Source organism: Diachasma alloeum, unplaced genomic scaffold, assembly GCF_001412515.2.
Source record: "Diachasma alloeum isolate Michigan unplaced genomic scaffold, Dall2.0 Dall_scaffold_00443, whole genome shotgun sequence".
Taxonomy (NCBI): Eukaryota; Metazoa; Arthropoda; class Insecta; order Hymenoptera; family Braconidae; genus Diachasma; species Diachasma alloeum.
The window spans coordinates 287,886-305,968 of NW_021680582.1; the positions used below are offsets into that span (position 1 = coordinate 287,886).

An 18,083-nucleotide genomic window follows, 5' to 3' on the forward strand; every position below is an offset into this window, starting at 1 on the left:
GATTTTATATTAAAACAAATAATTAATTCAGATACCTGGCACGCCGGGTGGTCGCATTCGTCCCCGCGCACCTCAATCCTCCCCTCTCGCACTTCGTTTTACATACTTATGCATTCCGAGTGAATGTACAGGGGTTTTTTTTTCGGTGGATGCACGGGGAGATGAAAAATAATACTCTATTTAGAACACGACTTTTTTCATTGTTGAGAAATTGAGGGGCCCCCAGAGAAAATTGCAATATGCAATTTTGCAATAATCAATGGAAATTGGAAATTTCAGTTGAATTATTCCACGAAAATCAAATTCGACTCAATACATCCTCGAGTTTTTAATTAATTTAAACTTTAGCATAATTTTATGCTGAATATTCACGTTTCGATTGGAATTTAATTATTTTTTTACTCGAAAATATGATCAATAGATTGATTAACCAAAACGACATAATAATACATGATTTGAGAGGAATGTTTTTTAAAACTGTTGAAAATAACAAATTCACAAAAAAAAATTAAAATAAAATTAATTTATTATTTTCCAGTGAAATAACAAATTTCAAATTTTTTTACCCCAAAAATACGATCAATATAATGCTTCTCCAAACTAGAATAATTCACGATTAGTGAAAGATGTCAACGAAAAAAATAAAACAAGAAATTACCCCATTCACATACAATTACCCCAACAGTTAATTATCCGGGATAATTATTCATTCACAATTTACCCCATCGTGATGCATGACTTTCACCACTAGAAATATTTCAGCCGTCACAAAACTTTGCACGTCAAATTTACCCAAGTCTTTCACAAAAGGCCATTGAGCCCCCTCAGCTCAACTAAAAGTAATTAATGCTGTGAAAACAAACGCGCCAGCAGAAGGAGTTGAAGAAAATGCTCCTCAAACTAATCAAACTTTTCTCGGCCAACACCGGCGAACCCAACTTCGACTCGTTTACAAAGAAATATTCGTCACGCTCGTGGCGATTATGTCGACGGTTACTGTTTTATAGAAACGCCTGATAAGACCCTTTTTAATTTTTATCAACTCAACTCACTGCTTTGTGCAAATCATCCTTCGGTGATATTGCATCAGGGGTACCGTTTAGCACCCAACGTGTACCCACCGATGAATGCCTTAACGGTGCAGAGATAATCGAGAGTAGCGCAGGGTGAATTGCAGAAAAACCATCTACCCTCGTTAGTCGGCGCGTGGAGCATGCCATATCTCAACCAACAAAATATTTTATGAGAAAAATGTCAGCGAATGTCTGCACTTTATGACGCTTCAGTTACCATAAATCTCAAAACATCACAATAATTAGAAAATTAAAGATAAAAATAAGTGACGCGTTTTGCTCCAGTCCTTTCCGAACAATGATTTTTTTTTTTCAAGACCATAATATCGAAGATCCTAGATCGATATCCCCCGCCCCCGACCCTGACCCCAATTTCCCCATCAATAACGTCCCCGCGACCCCCTAATGTATTCCCCCACCCCGCGGACGAACCGGAAGCGGTCACTTTTTCACGCGGTGAAATAATAAAAAGCGAAAATCGAGAGAGCGGCCGAGGGATATCACGTCCGCATGCCCACACGCACACAATTCTCCGAGCGATAAAATGACGACTTTACCGGCGCACAATGATGCTCAATGTGGCGTGACGGGATGATGCAGGGCGACGCCCGCCTCCAACCCCACATCATTAACCACTGCTGTTGACACTGCCTCATAAACGCTTCCATCCGTGATCGAAGACCAAGGATTAAAAAAATTACAGGAATAACGCGAGATTCCACGAAGTTAGGGCGATAGACGACGTAATGATTTTTGGGTCAAGTGAATTCAAATTTAGCGCCGAAAATTTGGTGATTAATAAATAGTATATTTCGTAACGAGTGCAAAAAAACATTTTTTCACGAGTTACGAAGAATATTTTTTATCACAATGTGGCCGAAATTGGACTTTTAGGCACGCGGAGCGTGCCGAAAAATTCACTTTTCGTCACAGCGTGATGAAAAAGATATTTCGCGCTAAAAATAATGTGATCAATGAGCGATTATAACCTTACATTTTCTAGAATTTGATCCCATTCCATTCGGATTTCTTAATAATTAAAAAATTATCAGTAGACTGCGTAGAATAAAAAATTGTGGCCCAAATGTTTCAATAATTGAAGTCCATCTGAGATAACCAATAAAAACTTGTCATTTTCTTGGAATAGGACTAGTAAATAATTTTAAAATAATGCAAATTTGAATTTCGCGCTAAAAATAATGTGACCAATGAGGGATTATAACCTCACTTTTCCTTGAATTCCACTCCATCCCATTCGAATTCCATAAAAATGCAACATGCCTCCAACAAAAAAACGTGGTCCCAATGTTTCACCAACTCTAATCCATTTCAGATAGTCAATAAAAACTTATTTTTTGGGATAGGTCAAATAAATCATTTTAAAATCCCGAAAATTTGCATTTCGCGCCAAAACTTAAATGCCCAATGAGCACCTACAGCCTCCCTTTTTCCAGCCTTCGATTGCCCTCGATGAATCAAACATTCTCCTCAATTTTAGGTCATCAAAACGCAATTCCCTTCGATATTCCCCATGAAAACAAAAAAACTTACCCCATCGCAGTCCCGCAAAAAGCCCCTGGCAAAAAATGATGTACAGGTCCGGAAGTACGTGCAGGCAGTTTAACTCCAGCGCTGAATGGTAAACGGAAACCAGTATCGATGAGTATCGTTGACGTTGCCACGAGGGGGATGATTGTATAACGACTATAGATTGAAAGAAGAGGCGGAAGTCGAAAGGAGAGTTTTTTCCGGGCAATGAAATAATGGCCCATCGATGCCGCCGTTATCCTCCATGTTTGACGCGACAGCGAGTCCCCTCCCCTCAGCCCATCCATATCCAGGAATTGCCTCCGCAAACAAGCGCAGAAAAATCCCTGGAAAAAAAGTCAAACTGGTTACTCTATCGATAAATGATCAATCAACTGGGCCACCTACATGCACAACTTCCCATAACGGCCGAAAGGATTGACTGCGGGAGAGAGACAACAAATTGTCGGCTGCAAGGGGGTGGGGGGATGCGCCCAGGGGTGCCCATATGCAGGAACGCGAGGTGGAAGGGGCCACCGAGGGGGTGAGAGACGAGGGCTGCAGAGGTAAATGTATGTGGAAGAAGGGCGAAAGGGGTTTGTGTTTGAGCGAGAAGGGGAGGCTTTTGCTGGTAGCCCGCAGAGTATCGACCGGGCGCGTGTGCATGGAGGAGAAGCAAAGGCTCCTGCCAGGGCCGGCGGAGAAGCTATCACAGCTCCCCGGGTCGAGACCAAGTGTCCCTAGTCTTCGATACGGAACAATCCACATTGGACGAGTGGATGAATGAATTATTTAATGTAAAAAATGAATGCCGTAAGGACGGCGGAGCTCAATATGTACCAGAAATTTAAAATGGCTAGGAGCCGGATAACTCAGTTGGGAAGAGCACCCGATGCATAATCGGAAGGTCCCGGGTTCAAATCCCGGTCTGGACTCTCCATTTTTTTCAGTAAAAATTTTCTGGTTATTCACATTGAGAATAATCCTGATTCCCCTCATCCAAATCCCATCCAATCATTTCCTATGACGTCACAAAGATGTGGAACGCTACATAAATTCTTTTCTTTCCTATTTATGAAAGGTCATACACATAAATGAACATCGTTAGAGTCGAAATATCTCGAAATTCGTAAGACTGATTCCTCATTGGTTAATCGCATAGGCATGAACTTGGTTAGTTCTCACCCGGGAAATTTAAATACGAATTCGTCACAGTGCGCGCAGCGCACTCCACGGTCTCGTAATGTAGAAAGAAGATCATCCAAACCGAAATTTCATAACTAACACAGTCATAGGTCATCGCAGACAATGGCTACAGCAGTCAGACAGCTTCATTCCAGGAGATCTTGGGTGATTATCACCAGAATTATCTGGCCCTTTCGCCTAATTGATGACTCATCAACTAGACGATAATGATCAGGAGAAAAGAACGAGTTATCGGGTCTTTGAACGATCTTTATTGATGATTGGTAGACCTTGGAGCATAGGAAGTACAGAAGATACAGGTGTCTCGGGGGTGTGGCTACGGAGACAGCGGCACACTCAATAATGGCGCTCCCTATCCAGGAGGAGCCCGCACAGTACAGCTGATAACAATGGATAGCCTCCAGGCACTGGCGCACAACGAGAGAATGGTTCAGCTGCTACCAGACAGGCGCATCGCACAAACCCATTACAATGGTCCAACCCTCTCTGCCCATGCGTCGATGCGCAAAGCGAGACCATTGTTTCAACTAAATGGGCGGGACACCAATTCCCCTCAATGGGTATCCAGTATCATTGTCTTCTCGTGCCTCTCCATCGCTATTTTCTTTATTCTGTCCCACAGCATTGGATAAGGATGAATTGTCTTGATGAAGTCGGCTCTCTCTAGTCTATACAACTCGCATGTTTCCACGGCAATGACATTAGCCACTCGTCTCTCATCAGCCATGACTAATGCTATTTCACCGAAATGCGCGCCATCCTCGAGGTGACATATCTCCCTGCCGGAGTCAGTGTAAATGGCAACTGTACCAGTTGCTATGAAGTACATGCAATCACCGCTCTGTCCAGCTCTGACAATCACGTCATTCGTCAGAAATATCTCGGACTTCAGCTGTGCGACAATTCTTGTCAACAACGAGACCGGCAAGTTGTTGAAGAATGTTACATTCTCCACTAATTTCCTGCAGGAATGCATTCCAATTTCCAGCTTCACCTGCGAGGAGAGGGTGTTCAGGATCTCGGACTCGCGGAAGAAGTGCTGCTGATAACGAAACTCGTAGTACGTCAGGAACCTCGTCTGGACGTTTCGCTCCAGCTGTTTGTGCCGCATGTACTGCTTCAGTTGGGCCACTGTCGCCTGGTACTTGAGCTTCGAGCTGTTGCCACCCTTGAACATCAGCATCGCTTGACTCACGACGTAGCACAGGGTCACGGTGCCCAGGATCTGGATGGCCATGGCGATGTACTGGTCCTCGTCGGCGATCGGCTCCTTCGACAAGAAGCCTGATCTCGTCAGAATCGTCACCGATCTCATCAGGGCGACTGCGTACTTCGCCTGACTGTCCGCGTTCCAGAGCCCCTGGGTATTGATCCAGGAGGATGATGTCTCCTCGGGGGGCTGGGGGGTGGTCAATGAGATTTTGGCCACTGGGATGATCCAGCTGAGGCACGCCAGCCAGTGAACGCTTATCACGAACAGCGGGATGAAGGTGAAGATCCCCGTGAGGCCGGCGGCCACGTCGTAGGTCTCTGCCACTCGCTTTATGTAGACTCTCGTCGAGAATATCCGGAGTATGTGGATCATGCTGGACAATTCACGCGCCACTGTCCGGTCGTTCCAGGAGGGGATGAAGAAGACATCGGTTGGTAGCGATCCTAGAACATCTGGAATGAATGTCCCTGTTAGGATGTACCTCTTCGCTATCATCCTGGGGTGCATCTCCACTGTCCTTCGGGTCCTCGCGAAGTACCTGCGTTATGCATGGGGTTATCAACTCGCATTATTTATTTAGGGCTGGTCTTGCTTATTCACCCTGTCGAAAAATTGAGGAGAATGTCGATGCAGTCGATGGTGAGCGAGAAATTTTTTATGAAGGTCCAGGATGGGGTCATGGACCTCGCCATGTCGAACGTCGACTGGTGGGGGATGGAGAGGAGACTCCCGACTAGGTTCAGGACCATTAGGAAGTCCCACCAGTATCTGGAACAATCAGTCATCGTCGGTGAATATTCATTGGTCGGGATCCACTTTGTAATCACCTGAAGATGCTGAATGGGTGGATGATGGATTTGTTGTCGTGCGTGTGGCGTCTGCACTCGTAGATTATGGCACTTTGGTTCCGCAGGTAGCGGAGCGCTCGGGGATTACCCGGGGAGGCCATCAAGATCTTTCGCAGGGATTTTCCCACTCGCTGCAGGAGGGTGCGGTTCGGGAGGAAAAAAATCTCGTTCGTCTTCAGGTCGATCTGACAGTCGTGCTGTACTCGCTGCATTTTAGTCGAGATTTTAGTTCGTGGGGTTGGTTTTAGGGGTTGAGGACTCGATGTGACATCTGTCTGATGGAATCGCATCAGCAGCTTCACTTGTTTCTAGGGATTCTTTTTATCGGTTTGATAAAGGGAATTTTAGTTGTGGACGGGACATGTACCATGTGATGGTATGCTCGCTGCTGTTGGTCAAATAAACAGCAATTGATTTTGTTAATTCGAAAGACGATCTTCGGAAAAGTCCCCGGGGAATGGCGACTTTCGGAAAAATTGAATTTTGCCGCCGAGTGAGGGTTCATTCTGCATCTACTCGCGATTCTGATGCCAATGAAACCCTTGGAGGTGAGGAAAGGGTCGAAATAAAAAATTTGAATTTTCACCTGGGGCCAAAGGGTTTTCAGTTGAAACCAGAGTTGTAGAACAGAGTTTGTAGCAGAGATGTCAGACAAGATATGAATGTTTTTTGGGCTCAAATGAAAGAGCGGGTCGAGAAATGGCGTGCTAGGGCCTCTAAACATGACAAATGTCTCTAAAGAGGATGTCTGTTTTCAACTGAAAAGCAGAGTTGTGACAACATTGTCCCAGAGTTTGTAGTAGAGATGTCAGACAAGATATGATTGTTTTTTTGGGCTCAAATGAAAGAGCGGGTCGAGAAATGGCGTGCTAGGGCCTCTAAACATGACAAATGTCTAAAGATAATGTCTGTTTTCAATTGAAAAGCCCCCGACAGGCGACTGGTGGTGAATTAGAAACATTGAGGCCACTTACCACTTACCACTTACCACGTGATGACTCGACTGCAGCTGCTGCCAAGCGGCCGCCATCGGCGCTGGCGTCACCGCAACTCGGACCGCACTATATATGTCATGTAGCGCACACTGGCACAACTTCCAATATGGCGAATGTGAGGGACAGTGATACTTCGTTGTGGCTTCATAACAAGTTGGGAACGTCAAACGACAGCTGGACGGGGAGTTCAATCTGTTCGCAATTGAATGCCGAAGTCCTCAGAAACATCAAGGACTGTTTTCCCGATCTTCAGACGCAGGTCAAGCTCAAATTACTGCTTTCGTTCTTTCACATACCCAGGCGCAATGTTGAGGAGGTAAGTCAGCAACATTCATTGTGTTATTTTCGGTGGGGGAAGTCACTGTCGCAGGGGAGAATAGCGTTTTAGTAGATTTTGGGGATTTCTGGGTAATTTTTTGTATCGCTGTGGCGAAGAATTCAATGGATACGTCCGCGTTTTTGGGTTTATAAACTTTGAAAATACTTCGCAGCGCCATCTGCGTTGATGGCGGGATAAAGATCAGTGTCCAACGTGACTTGATTATTGAAGGTGAGAAATGAAAAGGGGTTTGATGAATCAAATGAGCGAATTTCTCTGAAATTGACCTTTTGTTTTTCTCAGAAATCTCAGAAGGGAAAGGAGATAGCCAAATTCTTCTAAGAACCTTTTTTATAGAGCAAAAAATGATCCACAAAAAAGTTCCTACACAAATTTTTCCATTTCTGATAGATCCCAAAATATTCTCAAAAAAATTAAACGATTCTACGATTCTTCCTTTGAATTTGACTTCAGTTTTTCTCAAATATCTCAGGTGGGAAGGGAAACAGCAAAATTTTTGTGAGGACCTTTTTTATGGAGCGAAAAAAGATCTACAAAAAATTCCTTACACAAATTTTTCCATCTCCCATACATTCCAAGATATCTAACAAAAAATCAGCAATTATAAAGTTAAATTAATTCACCTCGTTGTCTCATTCCTCTTGTCATTTAAAAAATTGCAGTGGCGAGCAGAACTCGAGGAGATCATCGAAGTGGCTTCGTTGGACAGCGAGTTATGGGTGTCGATGTTGGCCGAAGCGATGAAGACCTTCCCCTCGACAGGCTCCCTGAACACAGACATCTCAGACCTCGACGAGCATCGTCCCATCTTCGGTGAGCTCGTCAATGACCTTCGCAAGCTCTTGAAGAAGCAGCACGATCCGGCGATGCTCCCCCTGGAGTGTCACTACCTCAACAAAACAGCTCTGATATCGGTGGTGGGCCAACAGCCAGCACCAACCAAGCATTTCACCCTCAAACGAAAGCCCAAGAGTGCAGCATTGAGGGCTGAATTACTACAGAAGAGTGTCGATGCTGCGAATAATTTGAAGAAGAGCACTGCCCCAACGGTTTGTACAGAAAATTTATTTTCCACAATTATGAATATGATAATTAATATTCATATAAGAACTAATTCATAAAATTTTCTGGAGGGATATAAAATGAGTAATTATTAATTAATAAGATTGAAGATTTATTTTACATTAAATAAGACGAAATGACGTTTAAAAAAACAGTGGATTCATTAAGAAATTCTAGAAAATTCTGTGTTTTGACTGAAAGATATATGAATTCTTGTAATTAATTCATAACATTTTCTGGAGAGATATAAAATACAGCCATAATTATTGATTAATGAGCCAAAGTAAAACTAAAGTGAAGACTTATTTTGCATTAAATAAGTCAAAATGCCCAGAATGTTCTAGAAAATGATAAACAATTTTTTTAAATGAATAAAAAATTACGAAATCATTCAAAATTTCAAAGGAATTCTTGAGTTAAAAAAAATGTTCTGCACGACAGGTTCCAGTAAGAAGTAGAGGAATGCCTCGAAAGATGACTGACACAACTCCCCTCAAGGGCATTCCCAGCAGAGTTCCAACGAGTGGATTCAGATCCCCAGCGATCACTCCCTCCTCGATGTACACTAGAACCCCGATCAGCAGCAGAAGTCGAAAGGACGGGGGTATTAAACTGCTGGAGATTACCGAGCAGCCCCTGGGGTATGCCCAGGCGAAGAAGAGGAAACGAATGCTGGAGTTGGAGGAGCAGCAGAAGAAGGTGGCCGAGGCGCAGGCTGCAGCTGCTGCTGCCACGACGACAAGTCCCACACCTGCTGAGGCATCCACCACTCCTGAGTATGCCCAGGGTCTGGCCCCTATCAACCCACCAGCTACTCCAGCCACAGCCGGCACTATTACTGGGACCTCAACTACGCAGACTTATACCACTACGAGCACCCCTATTGCTGTGCCTACGACACCTAGTACACCTCAGACTCGTAAGTTTATTTGTTTATGGAGCTGGGGAAATATTATCAGATTTTTTAATAGAAATATTTCTATTTTTAATTAAAAATGAATACTATTTGGAATGAATAGTTGATGAGAACCTCTTGGAATATCTTAATTTTGATATTTAACATATCTAATTTTACAATTCATGGTAAATTGTTAGGAAAAATTGTAATATCGTGATGACTAGTCATTTTCAGGAGATTGGCATTAAATTCAATTTAGGGGAAAAACATCATGCAATGTCAGATTTCACTAGAAGTTTAATGAAATTCCACATTTTTTAGCAACAAAATGATGAGGTTGCCCCGACTTATTTGAATTTTCTATCAAAACATGAATAATTTATTCCAATTAATTAATTAAATTAAAACTCACCGATTTGCCTAAATTAACAGTTTTCGTTAATTTTTCCATAAACTTTTGAATTTTCACTGCCCGAAATTCCCAGAAATTTCAGTGAAACTAATGTAATAAAAATTCTCAAAAATGAATTAAAAATGTCATAACATTTAAAAAAAATTAAATTTCCAGCAACAACACCGAGTACTCCAGCCACTCCCAGCACTCCAGTCCCCACTCCCACAATCACCCCAGTGGAAACCACTCCAGTGGGCGTCCAGACAGTTCGGCCAGCCCAAACAGTCACCCAAATTCGAATCCAGACGAATCCGCCACCTGCCAATGCAGCAAATACCAGAAAGGGGTTGTCCCTCACGAGGGAGCAAATGCTGGAGGCCCAGGAGATGTTCAGAACAGCCAACAAAGTCACTCGACCCGAGAAGGCCCTCATCCTCGGGTTCATGGCTGGATCCAGAGAGAATCCCTGTCCAAAGCTAGGAAATATCGTCACTGTTATGCTCTCTGAGAACGTCGAGGATGTTGTGCAGCCGGATGGAACCACAGTCTCGATGCTCGTTGAGACACACTTCCAGATGAATTACACGAACGGAGAATGGAAGAGGATAAAGAAAAATAGGAGAGTTGTGACTGAGGAATCAGTTTCCACTACCACTCCCACAGCCCCTGCGACAGCCACAGCGTCGAATTAAATTTTTTCACGGCGAGTTTGATCTTTTCTAACATTTTTTCGAATGTTTCTATTTATCAGTTGTTGATTAAAGTCTAGAGCTAGAATAAGAATTACAAAAACAAAATGACAAACAATCTGGGTATTCCTGAGCTCCTGCAATTATCTAGCATCTGGTGTAAACATTTTTATGTGCATTTCACTCGTTAACATTCTTTTTCAAGAAAATCTAGTCCCAAAATTTCATCAACAGCTGATTAATTCTTTTTCTACGCACATATTTTCAAAATTATGAAATCATCGTTCAATGGTTTTCTTTTTTTCGTATTGTATGTTATTTTCGTCGAAATAACGAATTATTTCTGGCACAAGTGCCTCTGACAAATTGTGAATTTTTTTTTATTTCTGACTCGAGAATTATGAAGGAAAATTGTAGTTTGTGGTAGTTAGGACCTCCTCGGAGGCTTAAAATCGCCTAATTGAATAATGCAGATCTCAATTCGAGAGAAATCTATGGGAGAGAAATTTATCGCTTATATATGGTATCATATAACGAAGACGAATCATGTGATGAAAGGATTAAATTGTTTGTAACTTATATTTTTTCCTCAATGCATCACAATTATTACGACTAACAAATGTGAGGAATTAAGAAGTCTTGTAAAGTTGTTATTCAAATAAAATATAATTATATTGATAATGGAATGTAATTAATGAGGGGGGATAGCATCAATGCGAGGGAGAGGTGAATTTTTGGTGCAGAGTTGGGAAATTTGAAGGATTTGTCGTTGGGATCACGAGTTCCACATTGCCTGTGGCTCAGGGTACTCTTTCGCTTTGGCTGGACCCACCCAGGGATGGATAAGCTGGGCTCTTTTAACTTTCCTGTTGACATCAGTCTACTGAAGTCCTGCTCTATTCTGCTGGCTATTGGCCCACGAAAGTGGAGGAGGAACTGGATGCACGCACCAGAGTGCAGGATTTTTGTTTTTCTATTGTCGATCGACAACATCCACTCGGGAATTCCCATTATTTGTCTCACGTCTTCTAGGAATTGAGCTCTGAAGTGGAAAATAAGTCATGATTTAGTGAATTTAGGGATGAAATGGCCTGGGTGATGGCCAGACCCAGTTTTGTACATGAAAATAAAATAATGAGAGATGAAGAGAGAGGCAAGGTCAATTTCACTTGAATTCAGTGTAATGAAAACATTGAAAAATATTTAAATTTTGCAGGCAAATAATGAAATGTTGAAAAAATGAATAAGAAAATAGGATTCTTTCAGAATTTCTGGGGTTTTCTCAAAAGATTCGATGATTAATGATCAGTAATTATATTTTTATGAAATTGAAGACTCATTCGACATTGAATAAATCGTAATTTCCAGAATTTCGCAGAAAATAATGAAATGGTAAAAAAATGAATAAAATTGTGGATCAATTCAGAAAATTAGCGAATTCTGGGTTTTCTAGGTTTTTTTTTGTTCAATTTCACTTGAATTGGCTAGAATAAGACATTGAGAAATTAGACAACATACACAACAAATCTTGGTGGCCTCCTGATATTAGCATATTTCACAATATCAAAATCCGGTTCGATATTGGCACAAGCAAACGGTTGAGACCCAAAATTCTGGTCCTTGATCACAATAGACTTCCCCAGGGCTGAGATATCTCCCTCAAGTGGAAAATTAGCATCGCTGAAGACTCTCCTCTCCAGCCCAATATCAATGGGCCCCATTCTCGCTGATAAATCGCCCACGTGACACCTGAGGGGCTGATCAGGCCCACATTCCTGTCTATAAAGGTCCTCCTATCACCAACAAAAAAATCGTACTCAACGTGAAAAATTAAACTTATCATCTCTGAGTGCAGAAAAATTGACTCGTGGGATTTACATTGAGCGGATCTGCCAATTGCGTGAAATAGGGGTTCCATATGTACCCCCCAGCCACACATCGTGTGGCCTTAGTTTTAACTGTGGCGTCAACACCCACCGGATTTACGTAAATTGCCCAGTTGTGGTTCCTCGTCTGAAATAGCCGAGATATTAATGTACATTCAACCGTCATTGAGCGTTGATGCATTAATAGTGGAGATAACTCACGACATTTCTGTCGCGTTCACCAGGATGCCTCAATTTAACTTCAATTATCGTTTCGCTTTGGCTGCCGTCTTTGTAGATGAGCTGGGTCTGTAATAATTATGGGAATTACATGGCATGGAGAAATCTAAAAAGTTTAAACAGTTTCAATTATTTATTTATGAACAACAAATGTTTTAAAGAATAATAATTCTGTGGAAAATATAATTTAAATGACGTTGGATATTTATGATATTTTAATTGAATTTAATTGAATTTTTTTATCGAATTTAATTGAAAAATTAGATGATTTTATTTTCAAAATTTATAAAGGATATTGGATTATTCATAATGCATTAAACATGAAGTTTATTTTTTACAGATAAATAATACCATTCGCAAACTTACCATTTGTAATCACCAAAGAATAAATAAATAATAAAAAAAATACCATTCGCATGTAGCCATAGGCGAAGCCCTGGGGATGATGAAACGAGGCGATCGCCCTCAATTCCCTCGCTTCCGATGGCGCGTACCCTCTCTCGATGCTCGAACAAGCCCATCGGACGTCCCCGTCCTTTTTATGAATAATGATACTTCTCCCTAAAATACTCTGGTACCCGAATATGGGGAGGAGAGTGTCGTTGTACGTCGATGTGAATCTCCTGCGTTTTTCCAGGGTTCCGAACTTTCCGCTGAGGTCACCCAACTCGTACTGATCAGTCGTTCCCTCGGCTGGGGAGAGTGATGGGGGCTTGGTGACGTTTAGGGGGTTGTAGGGCTCGTAGAGGCTCGTCGCTTCGCAGGGAAATTCTAGGTCCATTTCTACTGGGGTCTAGAGTATTGTGAACTGCTTTCATTGGTGGATTGAGACATTTTATGGACGAATTCAATTGGCAAATTAATTAATTCAATTGATGAATGAAGGAATTTCAGTGATGAGTTCATACAGTTAATTGATGAATGAAATAATTTCAGCTTAAATAAAAAAAATTATCAATGTCAATTATTAATTCATATATGCAAATGATTAATGAATGAATTTCAGTGATTAATTGATATGTAAATGAAGAGAACGAATGAATAATCAATTGTTTCAAGTTTACTGTACCATATGAATGCGATATGCCCCGGTTTTTCCTTCCAAACCCTCCAGCATAACTTCGACATCAGTGACGTCGTACTCCGTTTGTTGGATGAATTCAAATTTCCCATGAACTCCCACTTGTTCGCTATTTCCAAACCAATCTTTAGCGACTGCTTTTCTTCTGTAGACTCTGCTAATTCTAGATCATGAAGAAATGCTTTCATCAATGAAAGTTCTCCATTTTTCGATTTAAAATTCGGGTACGTACATCGTGCAAGCTAGTCTCTCGCCCCTGGCCACAGGTCCATGATCGTCGTAAATCACTAAACTCTTTCCGAGAATGGAGTTAGGACCGGACAGGGGCAGTGATGAATCTGTGAATAGTTTTCTACTGATCCTCGGTCCCTCGGCCTTCCTCCCGGCAATGTCGAGGGTTCCGTGGCGTGATAAATCCCCCAGACGACAGAGATTCACTTCTTCTTGGGAACAACGCTCTGGGTGATCTGGATCCCATTCTATTTTGTGGGGATTGTATGGGGCACCTGCACTCAGGCATCGAGCTGTCCAGTTGTAGTAGTCTTTGCCGGGGGGATTATTATGAATCATCCATCTGAAGAAATCAAATAGACCCCATCATTTTTTTTCAGAATAATGAAAACCACACAAAATTTTGAGAAAAAAATTGCGAATTCGATAGAAAATTTTATAGGATTTTTATTGAACTTGTATTTAAATTTTATTACTTTTTGAATAATTCTACTGAAGAATTCCGCATCTTTATGAATTTCACAACATCAATTTTCGAAGTATTTTCATTTTTTAAAAATCAAACAAGAACATTTGGAATCATTTTAAAATATCTCAATAGAATAAGTTGCATAAAAAAATTGAATTCTATTGATTTGTTCTCTGGAATATTTTTCATTGAAAAAAGCGCAGAAGAGCTTTCGAATTTTTTAATAGAATGTTTTAGCAAATTCGCTAAAGTTATCAATTAAATTTTTCCCTTCAAAAGGAAAAATTTCTAAAACAAAAAAAAATACGGCGCGATTTGTGTGGATAATTGACCTGTGTTCAGCTGAATTATTGAGTGCACTTCCGTCAGCGTGAATTAAATTCTCGATTATGATAGCGGTGTCACTCTCAGGCTCGTTCTGCGGCTGACGGAATAGAATTCTTCCTACCAATGGGTATTTGAATACAGCCTGTGCAGTCAGCATTGGCATTTGTCCAGCTGTCTGAGATAAATGCTGGGAGATCGTACTACATATCCAAGGAATTATTCCCTTATTATCAGTCTCGTTGTACCTAATATAATAAATATTATCAATGAATTATGAGTGAAGAATAAATTATCAATAATTCTTGAATAATTAGCATTATTCAAATTGGATTATTCCATAATTGGGATTTCTATTTAGCTTTTATTAGAAATTCCATTAGTTTTAGATTCACTGCGTTTTTTTTACAGAAAATGTTCAATGGAAAATTTAATGACCTATTTAATTAAAAAAAATCAGTAGATTTAGTACAATTTTTTCTATTGAGATATTTCCAATTAATTAATTAATTTTTCATCTTTTTTTTCAAGCTATTTTTCTTGTTTTTTCATTAAATAAATCAACAAAAAACTTGACAAATCTGAGCCGAGTAATTTCAATAGAAAAATAACTTCCCTATAGATCGGGAAGTTAATATGTCAATAAGATGAGTTGTGTCGAAAAATCGAATTCTATTGAGTTTTTCTATGAAATGTTTTCATACAAAAAAATGTTTCAAAACATTTTCCCCTGTCTCATTATCATCTTGAAAAAATTGAAATGAATTTATTGAAAAAAATAAACGAATGAATATCTTTAGAATTGACTCACTTATGCAATACTATCGACCTGTGAAGAACACTGTGCCTCCCAGACAACGGCAAAAATATATCCCAATAAATCCCATTCAACTTCGCACTCCCAGGAAGAATGTCCTGGTGTTGAGTGCCCTCTCTCCTCCCCTGGAGCTTTCCCGATAAATCACCAATCGCGTATTGATCTTGCGTTCCGAATCCAGCGGGGGGAGTTGCATTCACGTCTAATTTCCCGGGATTATACAAGCCTTTGGTGCTCAGACATTCAGTCCCCACTTGGTGATTGGTGTCACGGGGGTCCCGGGGTAGATCGTGAATTCTATAAGCTGCGATTTTCGTTTCATATCGGAGACGAGTTTCCAGGTCGTTTATTGGGTGCAGGGAGACGTTTACCCAGGTCGGGTGGTACGGGGTCTCTTGGGTGAATGTTACGTCGCCCTTGAGACCGTGAGAGGATACCAAACTCCTAGGAGATTAATAAATTTTTTTTGCAATTTTAATGAAAAAAAAAATGAAAAATTATGATTGAATTATTACGATGAATTTTTTTTTGTAATTATAATGAAACAAAAATAATTGAAAAATTATTGTTGATTGATTATGATGAAATTTTTTTTTGCAATTTTAATGAAGCAAAAATTTTTGCAGTTTCAATGAAAAAAAAAATTATGTCTCGATAAATGTTAAATTTTTAGAGGAAATCGTAGGAAAATTTTCTTGCAGAGTAAAAAATTTCAAGCTATAAATATTTCTTTTTCATTTCTTCTTAAAATTCAATATTTATTGAGATGTAAATTTTTTTCTTCATTAAAAATTAATGAAACAAAATAAATTAAGGAGAAAAAAAAATAAAAAACTGAAATTATCAGGAAAACTTTTTTACAGAGCGAAAAATTTGCAACCGAAAATGTTTCTTGACATTTCTTTTTCAATTCCAACATTTAATGAGATGTAAAAATCTTTTCTTTCCTGAAATCGAAAGAAAACACAATTTTAAAAAAATGGAATTTTCAATTTGTGGGGAAAACTATTTGCAAAGCGAAATTTCCAATGAAACATGTTTTTAATTAAATATGTTGTCATTTTACCTCAAAATAGTACATACTTAGCCAATATAAACTTCCGATTTTTGATTCTCGCACAGGCAAGAACGGAATCCGGATGCGTGGGATGAAACACAACTAGATAAAGCGATCGATGTGTTCCGAGAAGATCAGAGGGCAGTAGCGAGATCACAGTGTCCCTGTAAGCAGTCTTGAACCTCTTCCCCGTGTCCACAGCGACTCTGATCTTCCCCAGCCTCGAGTCCACATCTCCAATGGACCTCCCCGGCCCCAAGTCGTCGGGATCGAAAACGCTCTGCAGAATTCTGCAGTCGTTTTTGTCCCTCCCCGAGTCAAATATGTCAGTCACGTAGATTTTCCAGTTGTGCTCGGTGAAGGCGACACTCTGCAGCTTCTGTTTGGACGTGTGATGGAGATCCGCGTAGATTATCGTGTCTGTGGTGGAGTCACCGGCGGTTCCGCCCAGCCACCGGAACCAGACGGATCCCGCCACTGGTCCGTGAAACCGCGCCTCTGCGTTTTTCTCAGCGTTTCTTTCTAACACCGTTATCGAGGCGCAAATCGTTCGCGGGGAATAGATCTCCCGAAGGACCAGGCCTTTGCCCCAGAGGCCCTTCTCACCGGTCAGCGCGATGTTCGGGATTTCGGAGACACTCGTCTCGTTTCCCGGGAGCGTGAGGGGACCCAAGTGCTCTGTGAGGTCAATTATCCTGGGAAGAATGGCTTCTTAATAGCGAAATTCCCAATTCGCCAGATAGGAAGGGGGACAGAATGAAGACTTCTATTTTTTAATGTTCACAACTCAGAAAATCATTGATTAATTAAGTTTAGTCTATAGTCGTCATGAAGGGAAAAGATTGCACCTTTGGAGGAAAAAAAATCCAATTTCATCAAAAATTCAGTGAGTGAAACTTTTTGACCCAAATTTCTTTGGGAAATTTTATCGCATATAGTTCTAATAAAATTTCAAGGAATTTCGTCGTTGACGATTCACAATTTGATGGAAAAATCTATGAAAACTGTAAATTTCAGTTCAGTTATTCCATGAAAATTTATAGAAATCACGGAAATTTGGCGTAATTTGATATACATACATTTAAATACACTTGCGTATTTAAACTCAACATCACTATGAACCTATCCAAGGAATTCCAAACGTTTTTCTAACAGTGCATTTTCATATTCCCCCTGAATTCACATTTAACTGGTATAAAAAACGAGAATGCTCATTTAAACCTGTTTTTCACCTCTTCAACCCAAAATAAAATTATTCCAGCCTTCATAAAAATGAGGAATGCTCATCCTTACGGAAAGGCATGAATATGAATGAACATGCATGCCTGCATTCCCGCGGAAATCGAATCAAACCACATACGTCTCCCCCAAATATTGATCGCTGCATCGATCCTCGATCCTCGTGTAATCAACCGGAAATCTAGTGACGGCCCACGTCCACTGTTGATCTGGATACTGCAGAGTGGCTTTCAACGCCAAACGGATCCTCAATGCATCATCCGTTCCCGGTTCAAAGCGAATTTCACCGTGCAACCCACCAGACGATATGTACGAAGCCAGCCTGAGCCCATCTCCACTACCCACTGCAATCCGGGACAAACAAAGATCAGCAAACAATAGAGAAAATCTACGAATGAAATTTCACCGAGTTTACCGAGGACTAGAAGAAGAAACCAAAACATATTTTCAAGTGGAGTCTCGATTTCCCATGACTAATAAATGCGTATCACGCACTTCCGACTGTTCATTCTCAA

The 18,083-nt window shown here is 40.8% G+C and overlaps 3 protein-coding genes across 3 annotated transcripts; 1 reads left to right on the forward strand and 2 right to left on the reverse strand.

Moving 5' to 3' along the window:
• Positions 1 to 4,359: 4,359 nt before the first annotated feature.
• On the reverse strand, positions 4,360 to 6,079 carry LOC107042319 (potassium/sodium hyperpolarization-activated cyclic nucleotide-gated channel 1-like). Its single transcript, XM_015263317.1, has 3 exons — positions 5,847 to 6,079; positions 5,620 to 5,787; positions 4,360 to 5,557 (listed from the first exon to the last, which is right to left on the reverse strand). Exons 1-3 carry the CDS (start codon positions 6,077 to 6,079, stop codon positions 4,360 to 4,362), a joined length of 1,599 nt encoding a protein of 532 aa, XP_015118803.1.
• An 889-nt stretch (positions 6,080 to 6,968) lies between these two features.
• LOC107042325 (negative elongation factor A) lies at positions 6,969 to 10,910 on the forward strand. The gene is made up of 4 exons (XM_015263324.2): positions 6,969 to 7,178; positions 7,865 to 8,251; positions 8,706 to 9,183; positions 9,731 to 10,910. The coding sequence occupies exons 1-4, from the start codon at positions 6,969 to 6,971 to the stop codon at positions 10,246 to 10,248; spliced, it is 1,593 nt and encodes a 530-aa protein (XP_015118810.1). The 3' UTR covers positions 10,249 to 10,910.
• Positions 10,806 to 18,011, reverse strand: LOC107042324. The gene is made up of 12 exons (XM_015263323.1): positions 17,984 to 18,011; positions 17,690 to 17,912; positions 16,356 to 17,024; positions 15,267 to 15,716; positions 14,464 to 14,703; positions 13,664 to 14,005; positions 13,420 to 13,594; positions 12,760 to 13,143; positions 12,333 to 12,419; positions 12,124 to 12,258; positions 11,764 to 12,038; positions 10,806 to 11,287 (listed from the first exon to the last, which is right to left on the reverse strand). The coding sequence occupies exons 1-12, from the start codon at positions 18,009 to 18,011 to the stop codon at positions 10,915 to 10,917; spliced, it is 3,381 nt and encodes a 1,126-aa protein (XP_015118809.1). The 3' UTR covers positions 10,806 to 10,914.
• Between the last annotated feature and the right edge of the window lie 72 nt (positions 18,012 to 18,083).

Bases quoted from the DNA above. Each gene is read 5' to 3' on its own strand.
- LOC107042319 (XM_015263317.1), bottom strand. From the start codon at position 6,079: ATGCAGCGAGTACAGCACGACTGTCAGATCGACCTGAAGACGAACGAG. The intron at 5,788-5,846 runs GTGATTACAAAG...TGATTGTTCCAG, and splicing joins CACCCATTCAGCATCTTCAG to ATACTGGTGGGACTTCCTAA. The intron at 5,558-5,619 runs GTGAATAAGCAA...TGCATAACGCAG, and splicing joins CTCCTCAATTTTTCGACAGG to GTACTTCGCGAGGACCCGAA.
- LOC107042325 (XM_015263324.2), top strand. From the start codon at position 6,969: ATGGCGAATGTGAGGGACAGTGATACTTCGTTGTGGCTTCATAACAAG. The intron at 8,252-8,705 runs GTTTGTACAGAA...TCTGCACGACAG, and splicing joins AGAAGAGCACTGCCCCAACG to GTTCCAGTAAGAAGTAGAGG. The intron at 9,184-9,730 runs GTAAGTTTATTT...TTAAATTTCCAG, and splicing joins ACCTAGTACACCTCAGACTC to CAACAACACCGAGTACTCCA.
- LOC107042324 (XM_015263323.1), bottom strand. From the start codon at position 18,011: ATGTTTTGGTTTCTTCTTCTAGTCCTCG. The intron at 12,420-12,759 runs GTATTTTTTTTA...TAATTATTACAG, and splicing joins CCTATGGCTACATGCGAATG to ACCCAGCTCATCTACAAAGA. The intron at 12,039-12,123 runs GTAAATCCCACG...TGTTGGTGATAG, and splicing joins AATTGGCAGATCCGCTCAAT to GAGGACCTTTATAGACAGGA.